General features: G+C 43.9%; 3 protein-coding genes across 4 annotated transcripts; all 3 read right to left on the reverse strand.

The window, feature by feature from the left end:
• Window positions 1-1314: 1314 nt before the first annotated feature.
• On the reverse strand, window positions 1315-17373 carry GDPD1 (glycerophosphodiester phosphodiesterase domain containing 1). The gene is made up of 10 exons (XM_021524891.4): window positions 16801-17373; window positions 12628-12670; window positions 9308-9443; window positions 8715-8760; window positions 8041-8159; window positions 7349-7438; window positions 6492-6625; window positions 5945-6004; window positions 5118-5169; window positions 1315-4590 (listed from the first exon to the last, which is right to left on the reverse strand). Exons 1-10 carry the CDS (start codon window positions 16934-16936, stop codon window positions 4468-4470), a joined length of 939 nt encoding a protein of 312 aa, XP_021380566.1. The 5' UTR covers window positions 16937-17373; the 3' UTR covers window positions 1315-4467.
• A 1210-nt stretch (window positions 17374-18583) lies between these two features.
• On the reverse strand, window positions 18584-23437 carry SMG8 (SMG8 nonsense mediated mRNA decay factor). Its single transcript, XM_021524981.4, has 4 exons — window positions 21755-23437; window positions 20880-21025; window positions 19634-20509; window positions 18584-19118 (listed from the first exon to the last, which is right to left on the reverse strand). The coding sequence occupies exons 1-4, from the start codon at window positions 23406-23408 to the stop codon at window positions 18921-18923; spliced, it is 2874 nt and encodes a 957-aa protein (XP_021380656.3). The 5' UTR covers window positions 23409-23437; the 3' UTR covers window positions 18584-18920.
• A 307-nt stretch (window positions 23438-23744) lies between these two features.
• On the reverse strand, window positions 23745-27976 carry PRR11 (proline rich 11). Of its 2 annotated transcripts, none has more exons than XM_077787626.2 (10): window positions 27865-27976; window positions 27132-27243; window positions 26580-26727; window positions 26273-26395; window positions 25787-26023; window positions 25557-25655; window positions 24942-25051; window positions 24769-24828; window positions 24584-24680; window positions 23745-24252 (listed from the first exon to the last, which is right to left on the reverse strand). In XM_077787626.2, the coding sequence occupies exons 2-10, from the start codon at window positions 27239-27241 to the stop codon at window positions 24187-24189; spliced, it is 1050 nt and encodes a 349-aa protein (XP_077643752.2). In that variant the 5' UTR covers window positions 27242-27243; window positions 27865-27976; the 3' UTR covers window positions 23745-24186. The 2 variants fall into 2 exon arrangements, with proteins under 2 accessions (XP_077643752.2, XP_085413189.1); XM_085557063.1 differs by having other exon boundaries at window positions 27855-27976.
• Window positions 27977-27994: the final 18 nt, after the last annotated feature.

Here is a 27994-nt window from a genome sequence, read left to right on the forward strand (position 1 = left end):
TCCTTTCTACAGCACTATTCCAGATTTTACAATTAGGATTTCCATTCCCTTTCCATAATTCGAGGGTAAAATCTCGGGATGCGAGTCTCCCTTTGCTGCAGGAATTCCATCGGGAATGCGCGGGCTGTGGCGGCCTCCCGCGGCAGGATGGAGCAGGGACATTCAGATTTATTTCCTACTAAAATTCATCGGACATGAGGAATTTCATGGGCAAACCAATGTTAAAACAAAGTATATTATTTTATCTATAAGAAATATATAAAAGTATGTTAGAGAAATAAATATAATTTTATAGAAAAGTACTTTTATATAAATATAAAAATGTTCAACATTTATATAAAAGATAAATTACTATATAGAAAGCATGTAATTCATATATTAAAAGTATCTATACTTCATATATAAAAAGTATCTATAATATATAAAAAATCTATAGTTCATATATAAAAAGTATATTAATATATGAAACATATATACTTCATATATTAAAAAGTTTACTTCATATGTAAAAATATACTTAATATATAAAAAATATACTTCATATAAAAAACATACATGCTTCATATAAAAAGCTTCTCCTTTTCTTAGGTAACCTAATATAAAAAATATACATACTTCATATAAAAAACCCATGCATACTTCATCTAAAAATATATCATTTAAATATATAAATATATTTAAAATATATATAAAATATAAAGTATATTATATATATTATAATACATATCCTGAAAATTCTTTAAAGTAATCAGCACCTCGAGCCTTCTTGCTTTGGATAAATAAATTGTGAAGTTGTTTCTCAATATTCTGTTTGAGCTGCATATTTATGGCAGGTGACACGTCCTGAAGTGATCACAGAGAAATAGTTTCCATGTTAAAAGACTCTGTAATGGCCCCCAGTTCCCTGTTCTGATTGACCAAATATTTAGGATTTGTTTTAAGAAATCAAACAGCTTCCAGAGCCATCTGGAGAAGCCTCTCATCATGCTGGAAAAATCCTTTAAAAGTTACTAAATTTTGCAACATACAAACCCCCACTTCACCTCTCTTACCTAAATATGAACCCTCACGGTTTTAAAATTACACTTGACCTTAAAACCTGATATTTAATGGAATTTAATGGCAATCCAGTAGGAGAGCTGGAAATTTTTCCTCTAGGACTAGAGGAAACATTATCCTGCTGATCATCAGAAAGGACAGAAACCTGCTGCAAGTGGAATTCCTGTGAACCCAAACTCAAACCAAGGACACTGTAAACACAAAACCACCCTCAGAAGTCAGGTTTTTAGGGAAAGAATTCACACCTCACAAGCATTCAGTTTGAGATTTTTTATGAGCAAAGATGTTTTAATGTGCCACATTCCAAAAGCATCAAATCCTTCTTCACATGAAAAGAAAAATCACTGCATAGCTTTGGAGCTAGAGAGGTCCACGAGACTTTCTGCAAATTAAAAGTGCATGAAATACATGCAGTCATCCTTCATACATAAAACACTTTGCAACAGGCTTGAGAACACAGTGTTAAAACAATATTTAGAATTAAAAGTACCTGAAAAGAATCTCTCCTTAGAGAGGGAGAAATTAACTGAACATCTTCCTGGACAGTTGTGCAAGTTCTCAACAAAAAGCTTTTCTGTACAAGTGGTTTAAAAATCACATAGCAAGTTCTGGAATATTTAAAACAAGGATTAAAACAAATGTTTTACAGTTACCCCAAGTGTTTGTTACAAACAGTTATCATGGCCTAAGCCCTGTGCACTGGTGCTGGGATTCACCCATGGAACATTATCTGTCCCATGAGATCAAACCTGAGCTCTTGTGCTAAAGCCCAAACAGGTGAATGAATAAATCCAGCAGCTTCTCCAGCACTGCACTCTTTCCCTCCCAATCAAATTTTAGATATATGGAGCAGCAGATTTATCCAAGAGAGGTCAGTGTATAAACAGCACAGTCAGAAGCTCCATCAAATGTAAGAACACTGGTGGGTCTGACAAAAATAGGGTTGAAAAATATGTTGAGAATTTTAGAAGGCAGAAATTTCCATCTCTACTACTACAGAGAGAAAATAAAAATATTAAAATTAAATATAAAAAACTGTCATTTCAGTACCTGTGTTTTATCATTCAATATAGAATAATGGAACATTGTTTATTTATTGAGTGTTGAAGGAAACTTGAGACAAAGTAAGTCAGAGATCAAAACTGGTATTTTAAAACTCAGCTTTTCCTAACTAAAACAAAAAAAAAGTTTTAATATGTTTTTGATAGTATTCTCTGAAACTATAATTATATCTGCATCTTAATATTGGTGCACGTGTCAGAAATTCAATTGCAATAAAACCATCTGGAGCTACAAACTGCTAATAAACCCAGATTAGGACAGAAAGGTGGAATTTTCTAATTTACTGAGCCGCATGTGGAACATTTTCTATAACCATTCTGTGGCTTCTAAAAAGCAGGCAGAGCTGTGACTTGACTGATTATTAGCACTTATGTGACCAGACAGAACTGGTCTGAGAGGAAAACAGAAAGCTTAGTACCTAATAAATAATTTCATCCTTTTCCCCCCATGAACAGTTAGCAAGTTACATTTTCCTCTCTTCCATTCAATAAGCAACAAGGCTGATTAAATTAGGAGGAAATGGAATCTGCAGTCATCTTCACCAGGCAGATATTCAAAAGGACAACATTAACTCATCTGCCCCCATCAGCAATGTTCACTTGAATCCTAAATGCAGCAGTTTTTTTCCATTTCATCCAGACATATTCCTCAGAAAGGAACTGTGGTGCAACAAACACTCTCCTGCAGATGGATTTGGCATTCTCACAGCCTCCTGACAGGCAGTGGAACAGCAAAGATGCTCCACAATTATAAATATGGCACAGCAGCCAGGGGGATGCAACAAGGACCCTCTCAAATCTGAGCTACCAATGGGAAAAAAAGACTTAAAAATCAGCTTTTAGCAGAGTGGCTGCTCCTTGCACTAAAACCACATCTGACTACTGTGTTTGTTATTAAGATCTATTCTTTTCACATGAAGTTCCTTCAAGAAACAGACACTGCTGGACCCAAACACTTGTTTAGAGAGAGCTTCTGATGATTCAGTGACTGAGCTCTATACACTGGGTGTCATTAAGCCACAAAATCAAACCCCTGAACCCCCAGCCATGACATGAGCACACCAAGGCACGGGCACTGAAGGCTCCAACCTGTCTGACACAGGGGTAACTCCTGCTCGCAAGGACACAGCAGCATGGGAAGCTTCCAGAAATACCTTCCTGCCTAACCTTCCTATTCCAGAAATACCTTCCTACCTTCCCATTCCATCACACCTGAGGCTTCCTGGCTTTTGCCAGTTATTCCCATGTCCATGCACATAAACTTGATGGATATTGAATGGATTTTTGTGGAGACAGAAGGCTAAAGTTTATACACATTCTAGAAGATTGACACTTCCTCTCTTTATAAATACACATAAAAATCTGCTTTGGGCGAATTCATTTAATAGGAACATTTTCATTTGTCCCTGAAATCCTGACCAAACTTGTCTTCTTTGGTCCCTCACCTTAAAAAACAACTCCTCGTTCATCAAGAACCACAGATGTGCAAAAGACTTTTAGGACATGGTGAAAAGGCTATTTCAAAGGGAGTGTAATCTGTAACAAGTGCATTTTTCCATCCTGGAAATCCAGATACTGCCATGACAGGCAGGCCAGAGCCAGGGGCAAACCTGGACCCTGCACTGCAACTCTTGTGTCAAATCCAGATTCTGGTTTAAATCCTGTGTTTAGATCTGGACCAACAAGTCACAGTGTTGGACCTCAGAGAGGGTCCAAATCCAGTTCCAACTCAAGTTCAACATTCTTGTCAGTGAGGATAATGGAATAAATCTATACTGAGTTAATTTTGGCTAAAAGTGACCACCTTCACTGAGTACACTTCACTACTTGGCCAGCCAGAGTCTGCTTTGCTGTTTCTCCTGTGCCTGTTTTTCTTTATTTTCTCTTTTTTTTTTTTCTGCTCTAAAGTTATCTGTAGTCTAAAAGCAACACAAGAAATGCAAACACACAGGCTACACTTTCAGAATTCTTCAGTTTCTGCTCGCTAGAATATAACTGGAATAACTGACATGTCTGGACAGCTGCTTAGGAACACTTGTGACAGGTAAGATAATGCTTATTATTATCTACAGGTGCCTTATCAGGCAACTCTCTTCCTAATCATCATCATTTGTGAAGTGTGCTGTTACTAAATGAGCTATTTACAAATGTAAACTATGTAATTTAAGTTTTAAAATAAATAGAGAACCTTGACATTAGGTAGTGACTTGACAACAAGGTAACAGATCATCAGTTACATTCTTTCCAACAGAAATGATCTGTGCCTGCTGCCCCCAATTATTTTTTTTAATGAGGAAAATCCTTGGCTCACAATCTGTTCTGGAAGGACTTTCTCAGTTTTCTTCCTTCATGCTGGGTAATTATTTAAGAATTCCTTCAGTTTTGTTGGATAGTCTGTCATCACTCCAGTAGCTCCAAGATCAAATGCTCTCTTGTATTCTTGCTCTTCATTCAGTACCCAAATGTACACCTATGAAATGGGATACAACAACCAAGGTATTATAGGAAATACTAATTTCTTTTTAAAAAGTACCTTTTGAACTAAATTGTTTGATCTGAGAGAGATGTTGCTGCATATTTAAAATAAGAAATTATTACACTGACACTGAACTTTTCCCCCTCACCTTCCAAAAGGGACATTTTTTAATGGTAACTCCAAATCTACTACCTGAGACTTCAGATCCTGCTAAAAGTCAGTATTATTTTGTGAAAGCCCCACATCAGATAACCAGTTTTGCAGATTTTATAGGCTTAATTTTGAAGTGGGGAAAAAAAAACCCTAAGCATCAGGGGATTTAAATGAAAAACGTTTTTTTCCCAGGTATACAAATCTTTGCAACCAGAGTACTGCAAATATAAGAGCAGCAGCTTTTGCTCAGGAACGAAACAGCAACTCATGGTCCCAGAAACACAAAGAACTTGCTGAGGGGAACAGGAACCTCTTTCAAGGCTGTGTCTGTCTGGTTTGAATTCTCACTTTAGCTTTCCCCACTGTACCTGGATGCCCCGAGCTGTGAGGTGATCAAACAGTGCCTTCCTCATCAGCAGCCTGGGAAAGGAGAGAGAGATTAATTAACAACTTCAAGTATATATGGAATTGTCAGTGTCTTTTGATGACCTGCAATGAAGTTCCCAAACAGTGTGTAGAGTTCTCCACAAGAGAAATCCAATTCTAGAAAACTTCCAGTTCAAGCAATTCAAGTATCAGCTCTGCTGAAGATCAAATCCATCAGAGAAATCCTTCACCCTGCAGGATGAAATCCTTACACCATGGCTGATGAACCAACCACTCAGCTTTCAGGAGAGGTTTTATCCTTCCCACCAGAAGACATGAATTTGTCCTGGCCACTGGAGAAATTAAACTAACGGATGTCAGGGCCAGGAGACACCGAAGTCACTGAAAACCTGTGACTAAATCCCCTCTGAAGCACAGATATTCTTAAAATGCAAAGTGTTCCTCCTTGTAAGGCAAACAGTGTCTCTCCTCTGACAACATTATGAAACAGTCACAATCATAAAATCTGCATTCTGCATCTAATTGCATGTTAATTAGCTGAGCAGACTTAAGGACAGAAGCTTAACAGACACAATTGGAATAATTCCCACTGTTACTGCACCTTAGAAAGCTTCAATGTGTGGAAAATAAAAGTATGAAGCACACCTACATAAGATTTGAATCAGATTTATTCTGCACTGACAAAAAGCTGGAAGAAACTGAAAATATATAATGCATAGCTACAGCAATAGCTAATCTTAGTTGTTTGAGTCAAGTGTTAATTTCAAGGCAAAATATAAATAAAAACTTAATCAGACAAAAATCTTACGTGTCAGCCAGCCAGATAACAAATCTCTGGCTTCTTGACATCTTCTCTGGTTCTTTCAGCCTGTTGAGAAAGAGGAAACCAAAAATTACCAGAGCACAGATTAAAATCTTAGTTGAGATGTTCCTGCAAAAGGAATATAAAGAATTAATCTTGCTCAAATTAGAGCAGTAATTTCACTCCTCAAGACAGTGATATAGAATCGGGTTATAGAAGAGAAATGAGCTACATTTCAAAGAAGCAATAGAGATGAGAATTCTGCAGCATTTTGAGTGAAGAATGAGAAAGATTGTGAAATCTCATTTCCACCCTACTGCTGGCTTGTCTCTTAGCCCTATCAGACAAATTTGTTCTCAAGAAAAGAGGAGAAAAAAGCAAGAATTAGTTATTAGTACAGAACTGCTGTGTATTACTGTGCACAGAATTCTCCCAGCAATATCCAAAAGTGCCTAAACCAACAGAAAAGCAACCTCAGCCCAAAAAAGCAGTTCTCAGGGAGGCATCAGGGTTCACCTGCTTGACATTGGTGCAGCAGTGGGCTGTAACTCACTTGAGGATGATGGAGGGCATGGGAATCTCAAAGAATTCCTCCTTGAAGGGAACGAAGGGCAGCAGCCCAGTGTAGAACAGGCCAAGGAGCAGGAGGACACGCTGGGCACAGAAGATGGTGGCAATGTCAGAGTTCTGCAGGAACCAGGAAAGAGATTCTCAGTTATCTTGGTAGATTTTGACTCTGTTGCAATTAAATTTACTCATCAATGCACATCTGAAGTTCAGCAGTCACACCTGAGATTAAGCTGCTTTATGTGAAGAAATTTAACTGCTGTTCAGGTAGGAAATGGGGTGTTGTCCTGACAGGTAAATTGGAATAATCAACTAGACTGAACTATCACCAAGATGGATTTCACTCAGGTGTGTAACTCCCTTGGACTAAGCACAATTTTAATTTAATTCTAAATTGTAAAATTCCTCAGCACAAAAAGGAGGAGAATTATAGCTGTGAAACAACAGCTTTATGCTGATGCAACTGTGTCCACTAGTGGCCACATCCATTATTTTCATGCTAAAAAACAGACAATCAGCAATCCTTAGAAAATTGCTTTTTATCAGATGAATGATGTGCAAAACAGGCTTCTAAGAACGGGCATAAAATTGCAATGCCCTATATTTCATAAAACAAGAATAAAACATGACTAAGCTTAATTCCTCAAGTATTTTATGGCAGGGTAGAGGAGTGTTAACTGTGCTTGTCTTATTTTAGCAGTACAGCAAGCAGAACAATCTGAGCACAGAATTTCTCACCACAAGCAGAAGCCTGGCTTAGCTGGTTAAATCTTGATTTGCAGGGTGTTTTTCTGTAGGTTTTGTCAGCACACAGTAACAAAGGTTAGCTGGACTCAGCCTTACCTCCTTGAAACACTTGCTTACAATCTCGTAATTGACATTGCCCCACACGGTCAGATGCTCTCTCTTGTACTGACTCACCAGTTCCGAGACCTGCAGCACAGAAAGCACAACTCTCACATGGAGTCACTGGAAATCAAGTGCAGCATTATTTAGCTGAAACTCTGCTTGCTTTGAAAATCATTACAGGAAAGAGTTCTTTACTCTTCCCCACCATCAGGTAGTTGGGATGCTTTGATGGGAAATAAATGGGTGTTCAGGACAACAGATTATACCTACAAAAACCTCTAAAGAATTCAAGAAACCTAAATTACAAAACAGCATTTTCTGGAAATACTGCCCTCTGTGTTGAACACATCTACACAATAACATCATGTTTTTATGCTGCTTTAGAGAGCAACAGTCCCTAAGAAGACCCTTCCCATGAGGTACAAACCAAACTTGTCTCCAGCAGTGCTGGAGCAGTTTTTCTTCCAGACAAAGGATCCTAAAGAGCTTTTAGAGAAGGGATCTTGTGCAAGATATTCTGTGTCTCCTGTGTTACCTCACACAGAGAGCAGGACCCAACATGTGAAGGGTGAAGCAGTCCAAGAACACAGATCTGGCTGTCACAGACTGCCAGAACTCCAAAAAACTTCTGGAATATCAGCATCATTCCCTTGCCTCAGCTGTCAGTTCAGCAGGTTCTCACGTACCTTTCTGATCAACACATCGTTGTTCATTTTGATGTCAATGTTGACAGGAGTTTCTGGAAAGGCCTCAAACACCTCTTGCAGGAGTGGGATACGATTGTCTGTCCCCTCACAGTGACATTCTGGGGAAACAAGAAACTTCTCACTGCTCTGGCCACTTTCAACAAACCACAGATAAAAGCAGAAATGTCAGAGCACTCATTAACTTCAAACTTTAATAAAAGTATGAAGTTCCAAGGATAATCACATTTTTAAACAAAAAATGACTTCATTCAGCTGTAATTAACTATGACAAGTTCATCTCCATAATGAAAATGCCCTGAGCATGTTGCACATTCAGGTTTTAACTTCATGAAATTCACTCATTATTTAGCAACAGTAGGAGTGCAGGCAACATTAAAATCCTGAAATAGCAAATACAGGCTCAGTTACCACACACCAAATGCAACGAGATTAATGTGAAAAAGACAAATGAGAACAAAATTTCCTTCTGAACTCCAAGTCATACCTACAGTAACTACTGCACTGGTTTCTACAGCCAGGCTTATATTTTTCTTTTAAAACTTCTTTTGTCATGATATTGAGAGAAGCAAATGCACTTTTTTACTCCCTTTGCCAAAGCAGGAAACTGCCATGCTACAAAATGGAAAACAAACTGCAAGAGACAAACATCTCACCTTTCTGAAAGGTGACATCCAACTTGCAGAGATAGGGTGGAAGTTCCTTAAAAACAGAAAGGAATGGTACATCAATTCAAATGCAGGGATATAATCATGACCCTCCTCCAAAAAAAAAATCAAAATTTACAAGCCACTTCTTATCCAAAAAACTGATTTAGTAGCATCACTTTCAGTATTAATCTGTTTGGCATTCTTATATTTGTGTCACCTGTAGCTGACATTCCCAGATGTCTGAGAATTCTGAAAATTCCACTGTCAAGGCAGGGGGATTCATCTCCCAGTTTTCCCACTAAAAACTGGTCACACCAGGAAAAGCATTTGTCACTCTGCCATCAGTGTGACAAAACATCCCAGCTCCAGAGCCGTTCACCCAGGCTGATATTAGAGGAGTAAATCACCCTGTGGAATGTGCCAGGTGTGAACTTCTGACTGCACAGGGAGTTTAGTGAGGGTGGTTTAGTTTAGGGGTGGGTCTTATTGAGATGAATCCTCCCCTTTGGTTTTGGGCACCAAGCACATACAGAACCCCCTTGCCCACCCCATAAATGCACTTTTTGACACCCCCCCAGCCCATTTTCTCCTCAACTCACCGAGTATTTGAGGTCAGATATGTTGACATCAACTCCTGTTGATCTCTTCAGGTTCTCATCATGGGACACAACCACTTGCTCATCTTTTGTCAGGTGACAATCCAGCTCCAACATGTCTGTCCCCAAATTAACCGCGCTGCAAGGAAAGGCTGCCCTGAACCACTGGGGTGCTTTGTGCAGCTCCAAACCCAACATTCCATAAACTAACCCCACTGAAAGAGCTTTAATGGTGTAAGGAATCCTCCCAGTCCTGCTGCAGAGCAAGGAGCAAACAGGAATCGTCACGATCTCTGCTGCAGTGGGAAGCTGATGCAAGAATAAACAACATCTCTTGAAGCAGAGATAGGATTTTTGGCTCTGTGTCCCATAGGAATTGGGAAGCTCACCTGTGGATTGCAGCCTGCCACCCCAGGGTTGAGAAACCTGCTCCTAAAGGATTGGTTCAGGATTTGGAGCAGGGTGTTTATGAGCAGCAGCACATTTGCCCACTGCAGGAAGTGAGGTTTTGAAAAAAGAAATTAAACCTGTGGTTAGAAACAACAAATGACAGGGTTGTGAAAGCTGGTTTTTCTTACTTTATTTACATTAATCAGGAAGGGATAGATCAGGAAATTAGCAGTGGGACTTTCACGCTTTTGGCTGTTTTATTGGGTGGCAAAAAAACCTTAAACTATAGTTTTAATGAAAAAGTTTTAATTTAAATTAAAAAGGAAATAAACCACTAAATATCTAGTCATATTTTTCAAAGCAAAATAACTTTTCCAACCCACTGCTTTGAAAAGCTCTAATCCAATCCCAAATCCACTCCATAGTAATTTGGTTCATAGGAGGAGTAAGGAAAGCAAAAAGTAATAATGATATTGGCGGAAATAAGAACAAGAAACCTCACACCAAAACAAAATAAAGCTTTACTGCAATGAGCAGTGAACTGCTCATTTAACTAGAAAAGAGGTGTCATTCCAGCAGACAGATAAAAGTCTGAACCCTTCCTTTTTATCCACCTCTGAGCAAGCCTACACCACCTGTGAGTTGTGCTTACCTGAGACCCAAAGCTCTGTAAATTCAGTAACAGCCTTTTCCTTATGGGCTTTATTGGCTGCTGAACACAGCCCATGAACATCCAGTAATGTAGTAACAAACAAAAAAATAAATCAGAACATACTCCCTAAAGTGTTTAACACAATTTCTGGTCCAGCTGGGATAATGATCAAGGAGGGTTGTCAAATTAAAGCAAATTTCTGAACTGTTTGCCAGTGCTGCTAATTAAGAATTAGGAGAGGAACAAAATCCTGTTACATATGGAAGAATCACAGGCTGTACTGGGTGATTTTTTTCCTCCTGAGGGAAAGCAAGTCCAAATCTGCTGCAGGAGATTTGCCAAATCTGTAGATGTTCCCATGTTTTATCATTTCACCAGCAGATTTTATTAGCAATATTTCTGGCTTAAGGAAGTCAGGGCTGATGCTGCACAGAAAGGGGAGAACAACAACTTTGCTTGTTAACAAATTTGAGACTTTGCCAGGCCCTTACAGGCTAAATAAGCTCCCTCAAGTGCTGAGCTTTCCCAGCTGGAAATCAGTTTGTTCTGTCAAATTCACACTGCTCCAGAGAAGGCTCCAGATTCAGAACATCACTGTGGATTCAGCTCCACCTGCTCCAGAACTCAAGCTGTGAGCTAGGCTTGCATTTGCAAATTAGGGTGAGAGTGCCCTTGCTTAAAATCTGTTGTTGTATAATCTAAAAGCACCACAGAAGCATTTAAATATGGCAAAACAAGATTATAGCCCCTCCCATCTAGTATGTATTTTACCCAATAAAACAAAAGTAAGAAATATTGTCTTTGGTACAAAAAGCTTATAATTTCCTTCAAGAATATTTGTAAATTAAGCAATATAGAAACTGAAATTGCCAATAAAGGCCTCCTCCCCCCATACACACATTCTCTTCTGGATTCAGCTACAGCAACATCCAAATATTCCTGCTTGTGCAAACCTGCAAGAGCAGCTCCTGCAGGCACAGCCTGTCTGGCTTCACACAGAATCTGATGGATTATAAATTGATCAGCTCATATCAGCTGTTTGAGCCAACCCTGACCCCTTTTCACCAGCTAGATCACTGATTTTCTACCCCATTCCTTTTACTGCTTTACTTATGAAGATGGGAATGAGCAAATGGGATGGACAAAGCATTTATCCCTTCCCAAAAAGTTTCCACTCCTAACAGGAGGTAATTGCTCTGCTTCCTGCAGAGGTACCCTGGCTCTCTTTACTCAGATGAACTTTGCTACTGGCAGCTGTTACGGGTTCAAAAACTGGACCTCAATGCATTTGTTTCACCACAGCTGTAAAATAATTAAAACGGGCAGAAGAGAGTTCAAAAAACATTGTCACAAAATGTATTACCCCCAGCACAGTCCTTGCTCTAAGTATTACTGCTTATTTCTGGGAATAAAATAAGAATAGATAATGGAGTAACTTCCATTGCAAGAGAACTTCATGTACAGAATGAGTATGACATGAAATGAGAATTAATAAATGGTTAAGAAGCACTTTCAGAAAGTCTGGTAGCAGACTTGAAAAAAAGGCAAGCCAGCGGGAAAAAAAAAAAAACAAACAAAAAGCCACAGAAAACTATGCTGAGCTTCCATGGAGATAGAAAATAGTGCAGTACTTTCTTTTATTTGGTTGGGAAAGCTGGCACCCCTCAGGCTGCAGGGAAACAGCAAACTGATGAGGCTTCTTAGCACAAAGCAAATTAGAAAAACCCCAAAGAAAACAAAGAGGAGCCCACATAATGTGGTCCCTTCTCAGCAGCAGCTGGAGTTTTAGATATGCTTCTTCTTCAAATGCCTTTGAGAACCTTGTTAAAATTCACTACTTAAATGCTGGGGGCTTAAAAGGCTCTCTGGTCCCAACCCCTTTTTAAACCCCTGAGTAAGAGGCTTTGACACATTGCGTGACCGCAGAGTGTGAGTGCAGGAAAAAATAAACAGCAGCATTTTCTGCTTTAAAGTGATAAATAAATTAATAGAAGTAATCACCATTAAGCACAGTATTGTTTGCTGCTTTACTGGCTAGCACAGCTCAGGCCTCAGGGTTTGTTACTGTGCACAGACCATACTTTGTGGTATCCCAACTCCTTCTGGTGAAACTGGAGTGGATGTCTGGCAATCCACAGGAGTTATCCAGAGGAGAGCTGACTTTCAGAATTAGGACACTGTGACCCCAACGAACTGATTAAGTCCCACCTCCCCTGGTTGCTTCACTCACTAAAGATACTGAGAACACCTAATTTAGATATTCTCATCTTTTTGTACTCACTGGTGAAAGGCTGCCATTGTGTTCTCCAGGTTCTCTCCAGCACCTACAGAAATAACAAAAATAAAACTTACACAACAGCCTTTTTCTCCCCTCAATCCCACTGAAAATGTAATTAAAAACTAACAGGTTTTAAAATATACATATTTTGAGAAAGGAGGATGAAGCTCAAGGCAGAAATCTCTGTTGCCACCAATGTACTGGAGAGACATGACCTTCTCCAGGTAACATGATTTTTAAAAAGAACTTATCTTGGATTTGTGTAACACTTAGAATATTCAAACCAAAGTGTTTGTTTTACCAGAGGTATTTAGCTAGGACAATAAGCCCCAGAGGCATAGGGAAAGTACACACAAAAATGTATTTGAAAGTCAGTGGGAAGAGTAACAAGAGAAAAAAAATAACAAAAAGCTATGAATTAAAGCACCCAAGACATTCTAAAGCTGACACTCTCTGAATATATAACCCAGCTGGGGTGAAATAGGTGACAACCTCTTTTTTCAGTGCAAGGATATTCCCCAAACAGCACAGATCTGTCATAAAGGCTTGTGCTGCAGAAGGGACATCTCACACACAAGGAATGAAACACACATCAATTTCAGTTAAGAAATGAAAGGACAAGCAAATTTAATTTTCTCTCAGGCAGGATTAAACTCTGCAACTCCTAAGCCAGCATTGTCTGCATAAAAACCTTTGAAAATCAGCCTGAGTAGGGACTGGAAAAGGTTGTGCCTTCTCCCCACCTCAGATAATAGGCAATATTATAGACTGAAAAACAAAACCACCTCAGGAGGAAACACATGCTGATGAAGATATCTATGCAAATTTCAACTGCTCTCTGACAGTAATGCATGATAGTCTTTGTAAACAGCAATTATAAGAGCTCTAATTAAGGCCTTGCCTGTTAACAAGGCCTCACCAAGACATACCTAAACCTGTGCTCAGTTACATAATTAAAGCAACGCATAACCACCACTTTAAAATTGTTGTTCTCAGGAAGGTTTACAAAATGGAAGACTTAACTTAGAACCATGATGAGAAAAACCTGCAGGGTTTAATGTAAAACAATATGGTGAGTCCACAGCAGCTTCTGTGGTCAGACATTCACCAATATTTTATGGGATTTGATTGCAGAACTGGGAATTGGCTGAGTGGCAAAAGTGAACCACAGGACAAAGGAGAACACAAGAACCTCATGGTATCCATCTGGTGATTGCCTAACAGATGGGAATCCCCTGCACAGGGCCTGGCTTATCAGTTACAAATTAGCTGCAATAATAATTGAGTTTTTAAATAACTTATCAGCTGTGGCAATCCAGCCTGTACATCCTGAACGGTGAGGGAAGGGCCAAAACACCTGAGTCAGGCTTTCAATTTGTTAACAAAGCAAGAGTATCCTAACATTCCTGGGCAGAAAGTTCCAAAAATAAAACTTTTAAGTGGCTGATCTAACAAATCATGTGGCAGGGAGGTGGTCTATGGCCAGGAATGGTGACATATCAGGAGTGGTGAGTCAAATGCCTGACTTGCAGCATTTTGGGGGAAATGAGGAACAAAGTTGAGAGATCAGCTGAAAGAGGAATTCAAAATCAGCAACCACACACAGAAAAGGGAACCACACAAGTTACTTGATAAAAGTAATTTTCTCCCTTGAAAAATGAGAAGGCTGGGCTGACCAAAGGGCTTCTGACACTTTCTCAAACACGCCTCCAGCTTCAAGGGCTCATTCCCTAGAAGGAACAGACTTTCCCAGCCAAAATGGCACTTCCAGACATTGGGAGGGCAAATCCCCACTGTGCAAGCACCCATGGCCAAGAGGGAGCCAACACCAAGCACTGCCTCAAGGAAATGACCTTCAGAAGGTTTTGGGGCCAGCAGGTCAAGGGAGGTGGTTGTTCCCCTCTGCTCAATATTGGTGAAACCACACCTGGAGCACCATGCCCAGTTCTGGGCTCCAGAGCACAAGACTGGCATGGATCTACCAAAGGGAGTCCAAGGAAGAGCTGTGAAAATTAAGGGATGAGAGATTGTCGTGTACAACAAGAGGCTGAGGATGCTGGAATTGTTTTGTCTGGAGAACAGAGGCTGAGGAAGATCTTACATGTGTAAAGACTAGATGGGAGGGAGTAAAGGCTCAGCCAAACTCTTCTTGGTGCTGCTCAGGGAAAGGACAAGAGGAATGGGAACAAGTTTAAATACTGGAAATCCCGTTTATAAATGTAAGAAAACCCCCCTTTTTTTTTTTTTGTTTCAAGAGTGACCAAACTCTGGAACAGGCTCCCTGAAGAAGTTGTGGAGACTCTATTCTGGATGTATTCAAAACCAAACTGGAACAGGTCCAGATTAACCTGCTCTGGTCAGATGTGATCTCCAGAGGTCCCTTCCAATCCGAATTATTCTGTGTAAAAATCATCATGCTACCCTCTCTCAGAGACCCTGCAACCCAGGGCTGCTGGCATCGACAGAGGACTCCAACACAGAATATCAAGACTCAAAAATTGCTCTCAGAAATGGCCAATTTTAAAATTCTGCAGACCTGAAGAAATAATTCAGGGATGAGTCTACAAAACGAGGTGACCAAATTCTTGAATGAAAAAGCAAGATAAACCAAGCCCCACAGACTTAAAAAGCTTCACTGTACAAGGTTTCATCCCAGAGAGGAAAAAAGCCAAACAAGTTAAGCGTTACCTTGATCTCCCCAGCTAAGTGGAGTAATGCAATAGGAAACCTGACACTGAGTCTAAAGCTACAGCATGGCTAAAGCCCGAGAGCACAAGTCCCGCAGGAATTTATGTTACAGGGTAAACACCAAGGAGAGCAAAGCACGAGCGTTCTTCTGCCTCAGATGAGCTGCAACGTCCAGGGCTGCCCTCCTGCCTCAGGTGGATTTCACAGGAACAATTCACAGACCGTGGACTTTGAATGCCTGAGGAATAATCCTGCCTTAAGCGAGGCTTTCCTGCTGTTCCGATGGAGCTTAGAGCAACTGGCCCAAGCACTCGCATTCCAGGCTTAGGGCTGTGTATCTTAACTAAGGTGCTTGCAAAGGAGTGAGAACAGAAGATTAATGGGATTATTCCAAGTTCCAACAAAGCCGCCTGCAAGTTTTTAACAGCTTACAAATAAAAACAAATTAAGAACCTTTTCTTTCGCTGAAGGAAAAATCTAAATACCAAGCGACAGATTATAATATAGACAGTCCACAAAAAAAGCTACGTTTTATGCTATGCTTAAGGCTATAGATACAAAGAAACTTAAACTGCCAAGTAAAGTAAATTAAAGAAGTTCCAGGAATAAAATCACTAGGAGATCAGCTCCAGTTTTTATATTTTGATAATGCAAGTCAGCAGCATTTGTTAAGGACCATGGGTTAAAACTGTGATCAACCCCCGCATAAACAGGCACTAAATATTGAAAACTGTTTAAACTCAACACCAAACATCTCTCGCACAAAATACCAAAAAAATACTAGCAAACTACCTATTTTCAAAAATTAGGTGAGGTAGCAGGGAAGAGCACAGAGCTGATCTCTACAGAACAGGGAGACACACCTTGCTGCATTTCCCCCCTCCCAACGCTTTGGAATAGGTAGGAGAAACTTAAAATCCTATTTTAGACAGAATCAACATGCCTGACTTTCAAATGGAAAAGGGTTTTACCAGGGCACTGAGCCATTCACTGTCTGCCTGCAACACCGAGGGGAGCAAGAACAGACTCACAGCAAATTCTGCTTTTCCTTTAAAGCAGAAAGCAATGCAAACAGGAGGTCAGAGGCAAGAAAATTGCTCTCTTGTACCTGACCCAAGCAACAGCCAGACGCCCATCCGGTTGGGGAGAGAAATACCAGGATACAGAATCGTCAGAAGGGGAAAAAAAAAATAGATGTGTCTGAGAGGGAAAGCATCACGCCCATCAAAAAAAATTAATAATGCTGATTTTCTACTGGCGCCGTTGTACCTCGGAGATTAATCCCGCGCTGAACCGAGGCGCTGGTCAGCAGGTGGCACCTAAAATTAGGCTGAGGGAGGAAGGTTTAAAGGGAGCCCGCTGCACGGCACGGACACCGCGCAGCCCCTCAGGAGCCGGCCGTGCCCGGCGGGCCGGAGCGGCGCCCCGGGGCCGTGAGGGACCAGCCGGGCGGCAGCGAGCAGAAAGCCTCCCGCACCCCTCACTCACCGCCGCGGTGCGAGATGTGCCGGCAGCGAAAGCGCTGCCGCTTGGGCCGGTGCAGCAACCCCGGGCACTTGAGGAGAAGCGCGGAGGTGAGGATGTATCCACCCAGCGTGGAGAGCACGTAGAGGGTAGCCGACATCCTGCGGCGCTCGCCGGCGGCCCCCGGCCCGTCCTGCCGCGGTCCGTTGTGCCCGTCGCAGCCCGCAGCCGGCTCGCGGCGAGGCGGAGCCGCTGCGGGACGCGGAGGCGCCGAGGCAGCGGCGGCTCTGAGGGAGCGCGGCCGCCCTGAGGGAGCGCGGCCGCCCTGAGGGAGCGCGGCCGCCCTGAGGGAGCGCGGCCGCTCTGAGGAGGCGCGGCGGCTCTGAGGGAGCGCGGCGGCTCTGAGGGAGCGCGGCGGCTCTGAGGGAGCGCGGCGGCTCTGAGGGAGCGCGGCCGCCCTGAGGGAGCGCGGCCGCCCTGAGGGAGCGCGGCGGCTCTGAGGGAGCGCGGCCGCTCTGAGGAGGCGCGGCGGCTCTGAGGGAGCGCGGCCGCTCTGAGGGGGCGCAGCCGCCGCGCCCGCGCAGCCGCCCCGGCGCCGCGAGCAGCGCAGCGCGCAGGCGCGGCGGCCCCGCGCCCTTCCCTTCCCGCGCCCTTCCCTTCCCGCGCCCGGCCGTGAGGGGCTGCCCGCAGCCGCCGCTGCTTGGATCGCTGCGGGTGTAATTCCCGACCGCACGCGTTAATTCCCACCGGCTCCCTCGCTCGCAGGTGGAGGGATGTGTTCAATACACCCCCGCCCAGTATCCGCCCCGTGGGAGGGGCTGTCACGGTTAAAAAAATCGCTTCGCAAGTGCGATGGGGTAATTCGCAATTGCACATTTTTGTTTTCCGCCTGGCTGTGCCGGCTCTCTCCTCACAGGTGGGAGGATGCGTTTCCCACACCCAGCCCCTCAAAGATGTCGTATTCCTAAGGGATGCGTTTTCCCTCACACATGTCCTATTCCAAACGGGAGGGATGCGCTTTCCCCACACAGCCCCTCAGAACAGATTTCTATAAAATCAGCCCTTCAGACTCCTATAAAATCATACAACAGTTGGGTTGGATCTTCAGAGCTCACCTAGTCCAGCCCTTTATGTCATATTCCAAACAGGAGGGATGCATTTTCCACACCCAAAACCCTCAGAGATAGCACATCTCTGCATTTGGAATAAGATTTCTTCATCCAGTCCCTCAGCAATGTCATATTCTGAATGGGAGGGACATATTTCCCATACTCAGAGCCCCTGAAAGATCACAGAACCATGGAATGTTTGGAAAGGACCTTTAAAGACCTTCTAACCCAACCCCTAATGCTGTATTCCACATGCAGGGATGTCTTTTCCTCACCCAGCCCCTCACAGATGTAGTATTCCGAGCAAAAATCAGGTCTCAGCTCCGGTCATGCAGTGTAATTACTGCACTATAGCAAACTGGCAAATTAAATTTTATGTGCATGCTAATTAGAAACAAATATTCTAGAAATTAAATTAGGTCTCAGCATACAGCTGCTGTCACTAATACGTCTTACCTCAGTTAAAAGTCGATTTACTGTGGCTGATTTTTTGGCACTGAGTCACTTGATACAGGTGAGCACAGTTTCTGGCTTTGCTGTTAATACACATCAGAACTGCAGTATCTTTTTGTTTTTCCCAAGACAAAATGATTTCTCCTATCATCACATTAAAAGCATAATTTACATAAAAATAGCTTGTTCAGAGAAAGAAAAGATTTTGCTCATCATTGCCTCAATATGACAAAGTAAACTCTTGATTTCAGGCAGTGCTAATTTTTTAATATTCCTAAGCAGGTACATAAAAGACAGGATGGGGAAAAGCACTGTCATCAAAACATCTAGTAATACAGGAACAGCACTTTATGAAAACCAGCTTTTATTTTTTACATATGAAAACTTAACAAATGGAAAATTTACATGTCTCGGATCCCTTTTCCTGCTTTGATATCAACGTTATTTCCAATCTGACCGTATTCCAGTGAAATACAGTGGGGGTTTCACACAATTGCAGTGACAACTGTTGGGTAACCAAAACCCATGAGCTGGATTGAAGACAGCCTTCTTAAACTAAAACACAGATACCCCGAACCACAATTACTGTGTAATTGCTTTCAGTATTCCTCGGAGAACTTTGTAGCTCATTAACTGTTGGCTTTCTTTGGGAGGAAAGCAGGGCCCCCGTTCTGTCACGTAGGCATAGGGAAACCTCAGCACCCAGAGTCCATCAGAGGGAAGGGTGATTTCCTGCTTCTCAGGGTAAAATATGGGACAGGGTGGTGGTCCTGGTTGAACCTAAAGCCAAAAGAAAACACGAGTAGGTAATCAAATATTATTACTACCTCAAAAAGTAATAAAATGCATATGGAGTTTTTGTAAATGTGTATTAAAAGAAAAATGGAAGAAATGGTGAAGAATTCTCCAAATCAGAAAAACCAACATTTTTTCACCTCTTAAATTCAAATTGTAACTAGTAATAATTGAGCAATGAGTCACTGCTTTTCTCCATGACATTTAAAATGACAAAGTAATTCTTAAAGAGCCATTGTTTTTTTTTTTTTTTTGGTTTTTAAAAGCCATTATTACAGCAGGGAATGCCAGTAACTTATCCTTGATAAAACATTTTGTAAACCTACTTTATACAAAGTATAAATTTGGCACCTTGAAGTTTAAGAAATCCCAAGTGCTTATGTAACAGATACTTTTGGAAACAACTGTCTTGGCTAAAGTTGGAGTTTCTTGTCATCCTTGTTAATGAATGTTTCCACAGCCACCTGTTTCCATCCCAGATCCCCTCCTGCACTTCCTACCTGAGGCGTTAAGGTGATCTGCAGAGGAGCGTCGGGAACCACCACGAAGAGCCTCATGAACTGGGCGTAGTGGGGCTTGAGGCCCCGGCCCTGCGTCGAGGACAGGATGTACAGGGGCATGTCGGAGTTGAGGGCTTTCAGGGCAGATTCCTTCGGCCCCCCTCCCATCACCTTCATCACCTTATCAGGCCCTGAGCACATGAACCTCCTCCCACGTGCATCTTCATATTCAAAGCCCACAAAAGCCCGAGCGATGTCGTCCCTCCGCCGGCCTCTTCCCATCACCACCGAGCTTCTTTTCCCAGGAACAGCCTTGTTGGGTGCAGGCCAGGAATTGGTGTCTAAATCTCCTTCATCTTCAGTTCTCGTCCTGATGACGATGTCCCAAGGCATTAAATAGTTTGTTCCCGGGATAAAGCCCTGTTGATCTAAGCCTGTGTGGAAGTTATAAGCCTTAGCAGGCCCCAGCTTGACCAGTGACCAACTGGAGAATTTGGGCAGAAGGCCTTTGGGGCAGTTGGAATGGAGCATCCCAGGGAGGTACTCGACAGTGGAAGCCTGGCGATCCACCAGGCTTGGCCTCTTCTCGCTCTTGGAGTCTCCGCTCTGCCCGTGGCTTTCTGCATTGTCCCCTCCGCCCTGGGCATCGGCTGGGTAAGTGCCCAGGCTGCCTGTGGACTGGCCCAGGCTCAGGGCTAAGCTCAGGCCTGTGCTCTCTCCCTGAGTCTGAGGTTCTTTCTCTTTGAGTTTCTCCATCTCGCCTTCTGGAGGGGCGGGCGATGCCTCGTCCCGAGCAGGTGCTGGGTCAGGTGTGCTTGGCTGGAATATGGGGAAGTTGATGTGCTCCAGTTTTCCACAGCACTTCTCTTCCAGCAACTGCAAGAAAGAAAATGTGGTTTAGTATCCACCCCGAGATGAGGGAGCTCAGAGCCACAACATTCAGCAGCTACAATTAAGATTCAAGAGGTTTGCACCACGTGAGAACCAAAGCAGCAGTGGGAACATGGCCCACAGATCTGATTATTTAAAATTCACATGAACCAACACATTCCAATTAACAGGTGTTCCTGTGTGTATGCACTGGTAGACTGGAACTGCCCATCCTGGTCAGCCCATTTCTGCTCCCAGAAATGTCTCCCCCAAGCAAAAAGCTGATAAGGTTAAGAGGAAACTTGTGGTCACTTCAGAATACAGACTCTGCAGATGAAACAAAAGCACTTGAAGCACCAATAGACCTAACAGTTACCTGGTAAAAGTCATAATTAGCTGCTTTGATATCAAAGGGGTCCTCCCGAGGAGCTTGTTTCCTTCCACAGTTACAGGCACCAGTGGAACGAGCCCGGCTGTTGTGGTACAGAATTGGAGGATTTCTGTCTGCTTCTGGCTTTTCCCCTAAAAGCAAAATCAATCAAACCTTGAGCAAATTGCTCACCATTCAAAACTTTCTTTATTCCCCTTCATCCATTGCTCCCTCCCTGCTATACTCAAATACAAAATGTTTGTCAAGCAACTCCTCCCTTTCCTACTTTGAATAATACAAAGTTCCAGTGGAGGTTATACCACTAAACCAAATCTTGTTTTTATAACCTCTTCCTGAAAGCTCAAAGTTCTTCTGCCTGCAATGAACTTGCAGAAGTCAGTTTTGACTTTCTGATCAACCAGGTTATTTAAAACAAAGGGGGATACTTATGCTTTTTAGAGAACTTTGTTCTTATACTCCTCTCATTAGGACTCCAGAATAATTGCTTTTAGTTAGTAAGATAGAATCAGAGTTACTATTAAAATCAGAGTAAGAGTTACTACTAACAATGGACTGGCTCCTAAACTCAACATAAGGGAAACTTGCACAGCAGCTCTGCTATGATCTTACTGTAGAGATGATCACAGAATCATTTGGGGTGGAAAAGACCTCTGAGATCATCGAGTCCAACCTTTGCCTGGTTGTCACCTTGTCAATTAGAGCACAGCACCGAGTGCCACATCCATTCCTTGAACACGACACTTTAAAGCTGCAAACTTTCACATCCCACAACATTTTGGAGTCGGTGCTTTTAGCCTAAGGCATTTTGAAGCAGATACAAAACTCAAACATGAAACCAAAGCATGAGTGAGCATCTTTACCTGCTTTGGGGAGCAGATGGAACTTGTGCACACAGTGCTGGTCTGTCAAGCTCCGCTCCTCGCAGAGCTGGTGCCCGTTGCTCCAGAACTTGTAGCAGTCCTCGTTGAGCTGCATGGCGTATTTGTGGAAGGCTGGGCCCCGGGCGTGCTGGCTGTATACACGCAGGGCCTGGGCCAGCTGGTTCTTGTGCACTGTCATGGTGTAATTGTGGGGTAGGTTGGACTGGTAGGCGCTGTGGGCCATGGGCAGAGCTTTCTGGCAACGGTTTTCAGAGAACTTGGTGTCTATGTCTAAGTAACCTTCCAAAACTTTGATGCTGCTCATGATTTTTGAGCTCAGCTCGCCGCAGGTTGGGTCATCGTCTTTGCCTTCGATAGTCACTTCATAGAGTTTCAGAGCTGCAGCCACCCACTTCTGGTAGGTCGGGAGCTCAAAGTGAGAGGGCTGCGGGTTCCTCCCCACGCTGTCTTCAAAGCCCTTCTTGCTGAGCACCAACTCCACGTGCTGCCACAAGAACTCCTTGAGGGTGCAGTCCACGAGCTGCCCAGAGGAGCTGGAGCTGCTACTCTCTGCGTGGAAGGAGAGCTGCTGCCGGCCGTGCCTCATCATCTGATACCTCCTGGGTCCCGACAGGGTGGGAGCCAGCAGCGAGTCAGTCTCTCTCATGGTGCAGTTGCTCCTGAGCTGGTCGAGAAGCATGGCCACGGGATCGTCTCCGTCCTGGGGCCCACCGGCCACGATGTAGACGAAAGCCTGGTTGGCGGGCACGGTGAACAGGCAGTTGATGCTCTGGTTGGTCAGCACCCGGCTCTTGCGGAAGATGCGGTAGATCTGATCCTCCAGAGCGTGCTGCAGCCTCCTCTTGGGGGAATGCTTCTTGGGGGGTGGCTTTTCCAGGTGACCACAGGGATCCTGGCCCCTGCTTGGCAGCGGATCCACCTTCAGAGCCCCGTTGAGCTGGAAGAGGAAGAGGAGGCGTGGAGGGCATGGTCTGCAGTTGAGCTTCCACTCCTTGCCGACAGGGCAGTCCTTGATGGCAGCCTTCAGGGAGGGCAGCACCTTCTGCCGCAGCCCGTCCAGCGCCCTGAACACGCGGTCGTAGGTGATGTCGAAGGAGCAGGTGGGATGCACCAGCAGGAGGATGTGGCACACGGAGAAGAGGTAGAGGAGGCTCAGGCAGTGCAGCTTCTCCTGGTGCTTCCAGAACTCGTGCGCCTCGGCGTGGGGCAGCGGGGCCGGCCCTCCGGAGGGGTGGCCGGGTCCGGCCTCTCTGTTCTCGGCCGCCGCCAGGTCTCCGCAGGCGCGCAGCAGCTGCGGCGTGTCGCAGATGGAGGTGAGCACCAGGTACAACACGCGGCTCTCCTGGCTGTAGTACGCCTGCAGCTGGTTGTAGTCCTTGGCGGCCGGGTCCCCGTCCTGCCCCGCGGCGCCATCCGCCAGCTCGGGATCCTCCTCCGGGAACAGCGGGAACACCTGCCGGTCGCACACGGCGCTCACCAGGGCCTCCTTCTCGGAGCACAGCTGCAGCGCGGTTTTGCCGAAGATGCCCACCACGCACACCTCCTCCTCGCCGCCCGCCGCGCCGCCCGCCAGCAGCAGCTCCCGCAGGCTCATGGGCCCCGCGGCCGTGCCCATGGCCCCGGGCGGCGGCATGGCCCGGCCCCGCTGCCGGCCGGAAGCGGCGGAGCCCCGGCCCGGCCCCGCGCATGGGCGGCCCCGCCCCGGAGGGCGCGGACACGGCCGCGCCGGGCTGGGAACGCAGCGGGCATCGCGGTCCCCATCGCGATGCTCCCCAGCGCCCCGGGAGCCCTGCCGGGGTGCCGGGCAGGGCTGTGCCACCGGGACTCACGCTCTGCCCCGCTCCTGAGCGCTGGCGTGAGCTGAGCCGCGGTACAGGCACAACCTCTGCACGCCCCGGGGACGTGGAAGGAGGCTTGGGGTCATCGCCTGTAAGCAGCGATACACAGTGCGAGGGTCTCTTACTCGAACTGGTCGTTGAAGCTTGCAGCTTTCCACTTTAATAACGTTAGTGCATTAAACTGTTGTTTTTCTTTGAAACTGTACAAATACCATCAAGATATTTTTTTGTTAGAAAAAGATATAAAAATACTGAATTTCAGCAAACACATATTTGTACGACAAGCAGCACCAGTGCAAGGAATATAATAGTTCCTGCTTTAGCAGCATCCAGGTGTCAAAGGACTTGGGAAATTTCCTATTTTTTTTTTCCATTATGAATGAAGATGCAACCAAATCGAGAGACATTAGAGAGAGATAAAAAGCATAGTCTGCTTTACATGGTTTCATAATGCCCCGTTTTCCTGTGCACTACATTTACTTTCAAATACATGTGCCTGAGTGTAATAAAAATGGGATTCAAGTGGCTTCCTGACCACAAATGGAAAATTGTTCCATAAACCTACTTTCCTTTTTACTTTTCATCAAAGCTGTTTGCAGCACTCAGCCGTGCAGGCGAGGGACTCTTCGGGTGAGCCATCTGTCAAAAGAAGGGAAGGGTTAGAACTTGGAGAGCTGAGCTCATTATCACTGAGATAAAACTGCAATTCTTGGCTGGCACCTTAAATCAGACACACCAAAGCAGTAAAATAAAAGATGCTATTAACCCTCACATTTTGTTCTTCTGCAAACTATGACTTTAAAAGTTGCATTGAATCACCCCCTTGACCACCAAAAAAGCAGTTTTTCCTCTTGGGATTGTCAAATAACCTGCCATGGCATGTCCATTCTGCAGTGTGCTTAAACCAGTAGGGAATTCTGTGATTTTAAAGCCACTTTATGATTCCAAGGAGAGGGACAGAGTGACTTGCCTGAAATTTGCGCCGCAGTGCCTTTGTCATGATTGGGGTCAGCCCAGAGCCACATTCAGTGTTTTCTTTACTATTCAGAGGAGTGCCACCAGGACTTCTGGAAGGGCAATTATGATTAGTTTCATTGGTTCTCTAGTTTTTCTAGATCATAAAAACAGAATTCAAGAGAATAGAAAGGAACAGACCTTTGTATATCGACTTTCTTCAGATGCTTCCGAAGATCAATCTGATTTTTAGGGGAGATACTAAAAGAAAAAAATAAATTGGTACAATGAAATGTTTCCCACTCAGTGAAAAACCTTGATCACTGTTTAAAACAGAAAAATATACTATCTAATCAAGGAAGAAAGCATCTTACATTAATGATTTTGTAGCATGAGGTGATGGCTTGGACTTAGGTCTCAGACTAACACTCTGTAGATCTGTGACTGTAATTAATGCCCTGCGTGGCTTCACTGGTGATTGTTCCTACAGCAAGGAAAGAAATGTTATCCCAAATAAAACTTCAGGTCTCACTACCCTGAAATCCATTTAATATTTAATAAATCTGAAAGATTTTTGTGGTTTATGGGTTTTGTGCTTTTTAAAATTATTAAGATTTGAACGTGCCTTGAATAAAAATAGATTTATTTAGGAAAAACAAAAAAAATCCTAAACAAGAAGGTTTTTTTTATGCAAACAAAGTTCCAGCTGGCCAAAAGGAGTCAAAAAATCTACTGATAACACACAAAGCTGCATGAAAACTCCATGGCCTTAATGTAAAATTTGAGCTGTCCTGAGTGCTAGGGGAGATTGGAGTCTGTCACTTTATTTCTTCCCTTCCAAAGCCCAGATGCAGAGTTTGAATGGTGACTTGAAACTGATCACTGGGTGTTTGGATGAGAATCAATTTATTGAAAAAAAAAAAAAAAAAAAAGCAGGAAATAACAGCAGTTCCAGGGTGGATTTTCCCTTGAAACAACCTCCAGTTTACCTTGTCCATTCTTAGGTTGCTGTTTGTCTTCTTCAGTTTAACATTCAGGAGGTCTTTGAGGGTGATGTGCATGGGCCCATCCTTTTTCACTGGTGGTGCCTGAAAGCAAAGGGACATTAGAAAGGGAAAGTGGGACTGAGCACTCACAAAGAGTGATGTGCTGATAAATCCAGGTCCAAAAAGAACTCAGGCACGAAATAAAAAAATAAAGGAACCTTCTGATTCCCTACCAGTTTAGAGGCTGTGCCCCGTTGGAGGAGGAGAGGTGCCAGAGGCAGTTTTGGTGGAGGCAGCGGTGGTGGTGGAGGAGGAGGAGGAGGAGGAAGAGGAGGAGGAGGGGGGATGGACACAGGCACGGATGCTGAGGGTGGAGGATCCATCTGTGTCCCCACAGGAGCACCCAGGACTGGCTTGTGACACCTTTGGCAAAGAGAACTTTCTGAAGATAAAGCTGCCACTCCGTTCATCTGAAAGCGACAGAAATAAATAAAATAAACCATTAAATCCACCAGCTGGGATTTTAGGGAACAAAGGTGCTGGCTAAGGCTGAGCTGTAAAGACATAAACAGGTCCCTCCTGCTGTGAGGTAGCAGCAGTTCTGCAGCTCTGAGTGCAGAGAATGCCCCTGAGGAGCTGCTCAGTGGATCTGCACTGAGCACCATTCCTTATCCCCACACAGACAAACGTCACCCTGCCCCAGCGGGACTGACACTGACCTGGAGTGCTCCTTGTAGCTTGGAAAATTCACTTTCCAACTTCTCCAGCTTCTCCCTGAATGTATTTAGTTCCCTTAAGTAGACTTGTGATGGAAATATGGTGTCTTTAACCACCTGAAAGCTCTAAGCATAAAAAGAAAGCAGATTGTGTGTTGATTTTCTTCAGAGGTTTCTGAAGATCAATCTGATTTTTAGGAGGGGTACTAACAGAACAAAATTAATTGGTAGAGCAAAATATTTGCAACTCAGTAAATAGTGTTAATCTGTGTTTAAAACAGAAAAACCTAATATCAAAGAAAGGATATACCTGTGCAACCCTGCTCTGGCACCACCAATACAGAAATGATGCTGCTGCTGCCAAGGGTCTGAGCACACTTTTTACACTGGGCAAGGCTAAAGGCCAGTGGGAGCAGCTTGGGACTGGTGATGAGTTCAGAGAGAGATGAGCCGGTGACCTGCAACAGAACAAAGCCAGAATTTTATTTATCATCTCAGCCTTTAAAAAAGTTAACTGTGATCAATCATGTGGAAGTTACAAGCAGGTACCAGCAGGTAACAACAGAGCAAATGTGATCACAGAAACCTGGAAAGCCAAGATACATTTTAATAAAGGGTGGGGGGAAAATCCTATTGGAAATACTTTTTTCAAGTTGCTTTTCCTGGTTATTAATCACAGAAACATTAAGGTTGGAAAAGATCTCCAGGGTCATCATATCCAACCTTCCACTGAATAACACCAAAAGATATCATGGAATGCCATGTACTTGGCACAAATTTTGCCTTTTTTCCATGAGCCATTGGGAGCAAACAGCAAACCCAGGGATGGAGAGAAAGGCAAAATTCAAGCACAGCCTCTTACCGTGGAGAGGGACAAACTGAGCCCTGGGGGGTTGCAGCATTTCTCTTCTTTTCCAGTCTAAATTTTGCTTGGGCTCTTCGTTTTCGTTTGCATTTCTTATACCTTGCCATTACTGGGGAAAAAGACACATTTCAAATGGATGTATAGAGATAAAGCAAATTATACATTGGGACAGAGCTGCCACCAAAGAGAATAGCACAGGCTGCAGCTCAGAAATCCAGTCAGAGGTTACTCACAGCGGCCTTGGTGGAATTATTACGGACCAGTGATAGAAAATATATCCTTAATTTCATATGATCCATGGGATGTGTTTGTACACAGAAAGCACCGTTTTATATGGGCTTTTCCTCCCCTTTTCTATTTGCATTGTAGATAGATAGCATTGATAAATATAATACAAATATGAATTATATAAGTACACACAAAAATATATTATAAATAATACAAACAAAGATAAACAAGAAATTAGAAATGTTATAAATTAAATAGAAACTTTACAACTACGTAAGCACAAGAAATATAAACAGATGTTCAGTTTTTCATTAACCTGACGTGATAAGCACTGAATTTGGGGAAAGCGGTGACAAAAGACATACTGAAGCTACGGAAGGATGCTGAGGGCGGCACGGTCCGGTCCTTGACCGGTGATAGGTGACACCCCAGCCCCGCTCACCCGGGACGCCGCACCGAGAGCGGGGATTTCTTTGCCTCCCTCACACACACCTGCACACACCTGTGGGGGTGTCCCGGGGGTATTCCGGGGCTGTCCCGGGGGTATTTCGGGGGTGTCCCGGGGCCGCCCCGTCCCCCCGGCCGCGCTCCGCACCCGCCGCCGCCGCCGATTCAAACCGCTCCCCGCGCCG

Source organism: Lonchura striata, chromosome 19 (genome assembly GCF_050655825.1).
Source record: "Lonchura striata isolate lonStrDom1 chromosome 19, ASM5065582v1, whole genome shotgun sequence".
Lineage (NCBI taxonomy): Eukaryota > Metazoa > Chordata > Aves > Passeriformes > Estrildidae > Lonchura > Lonchura striata.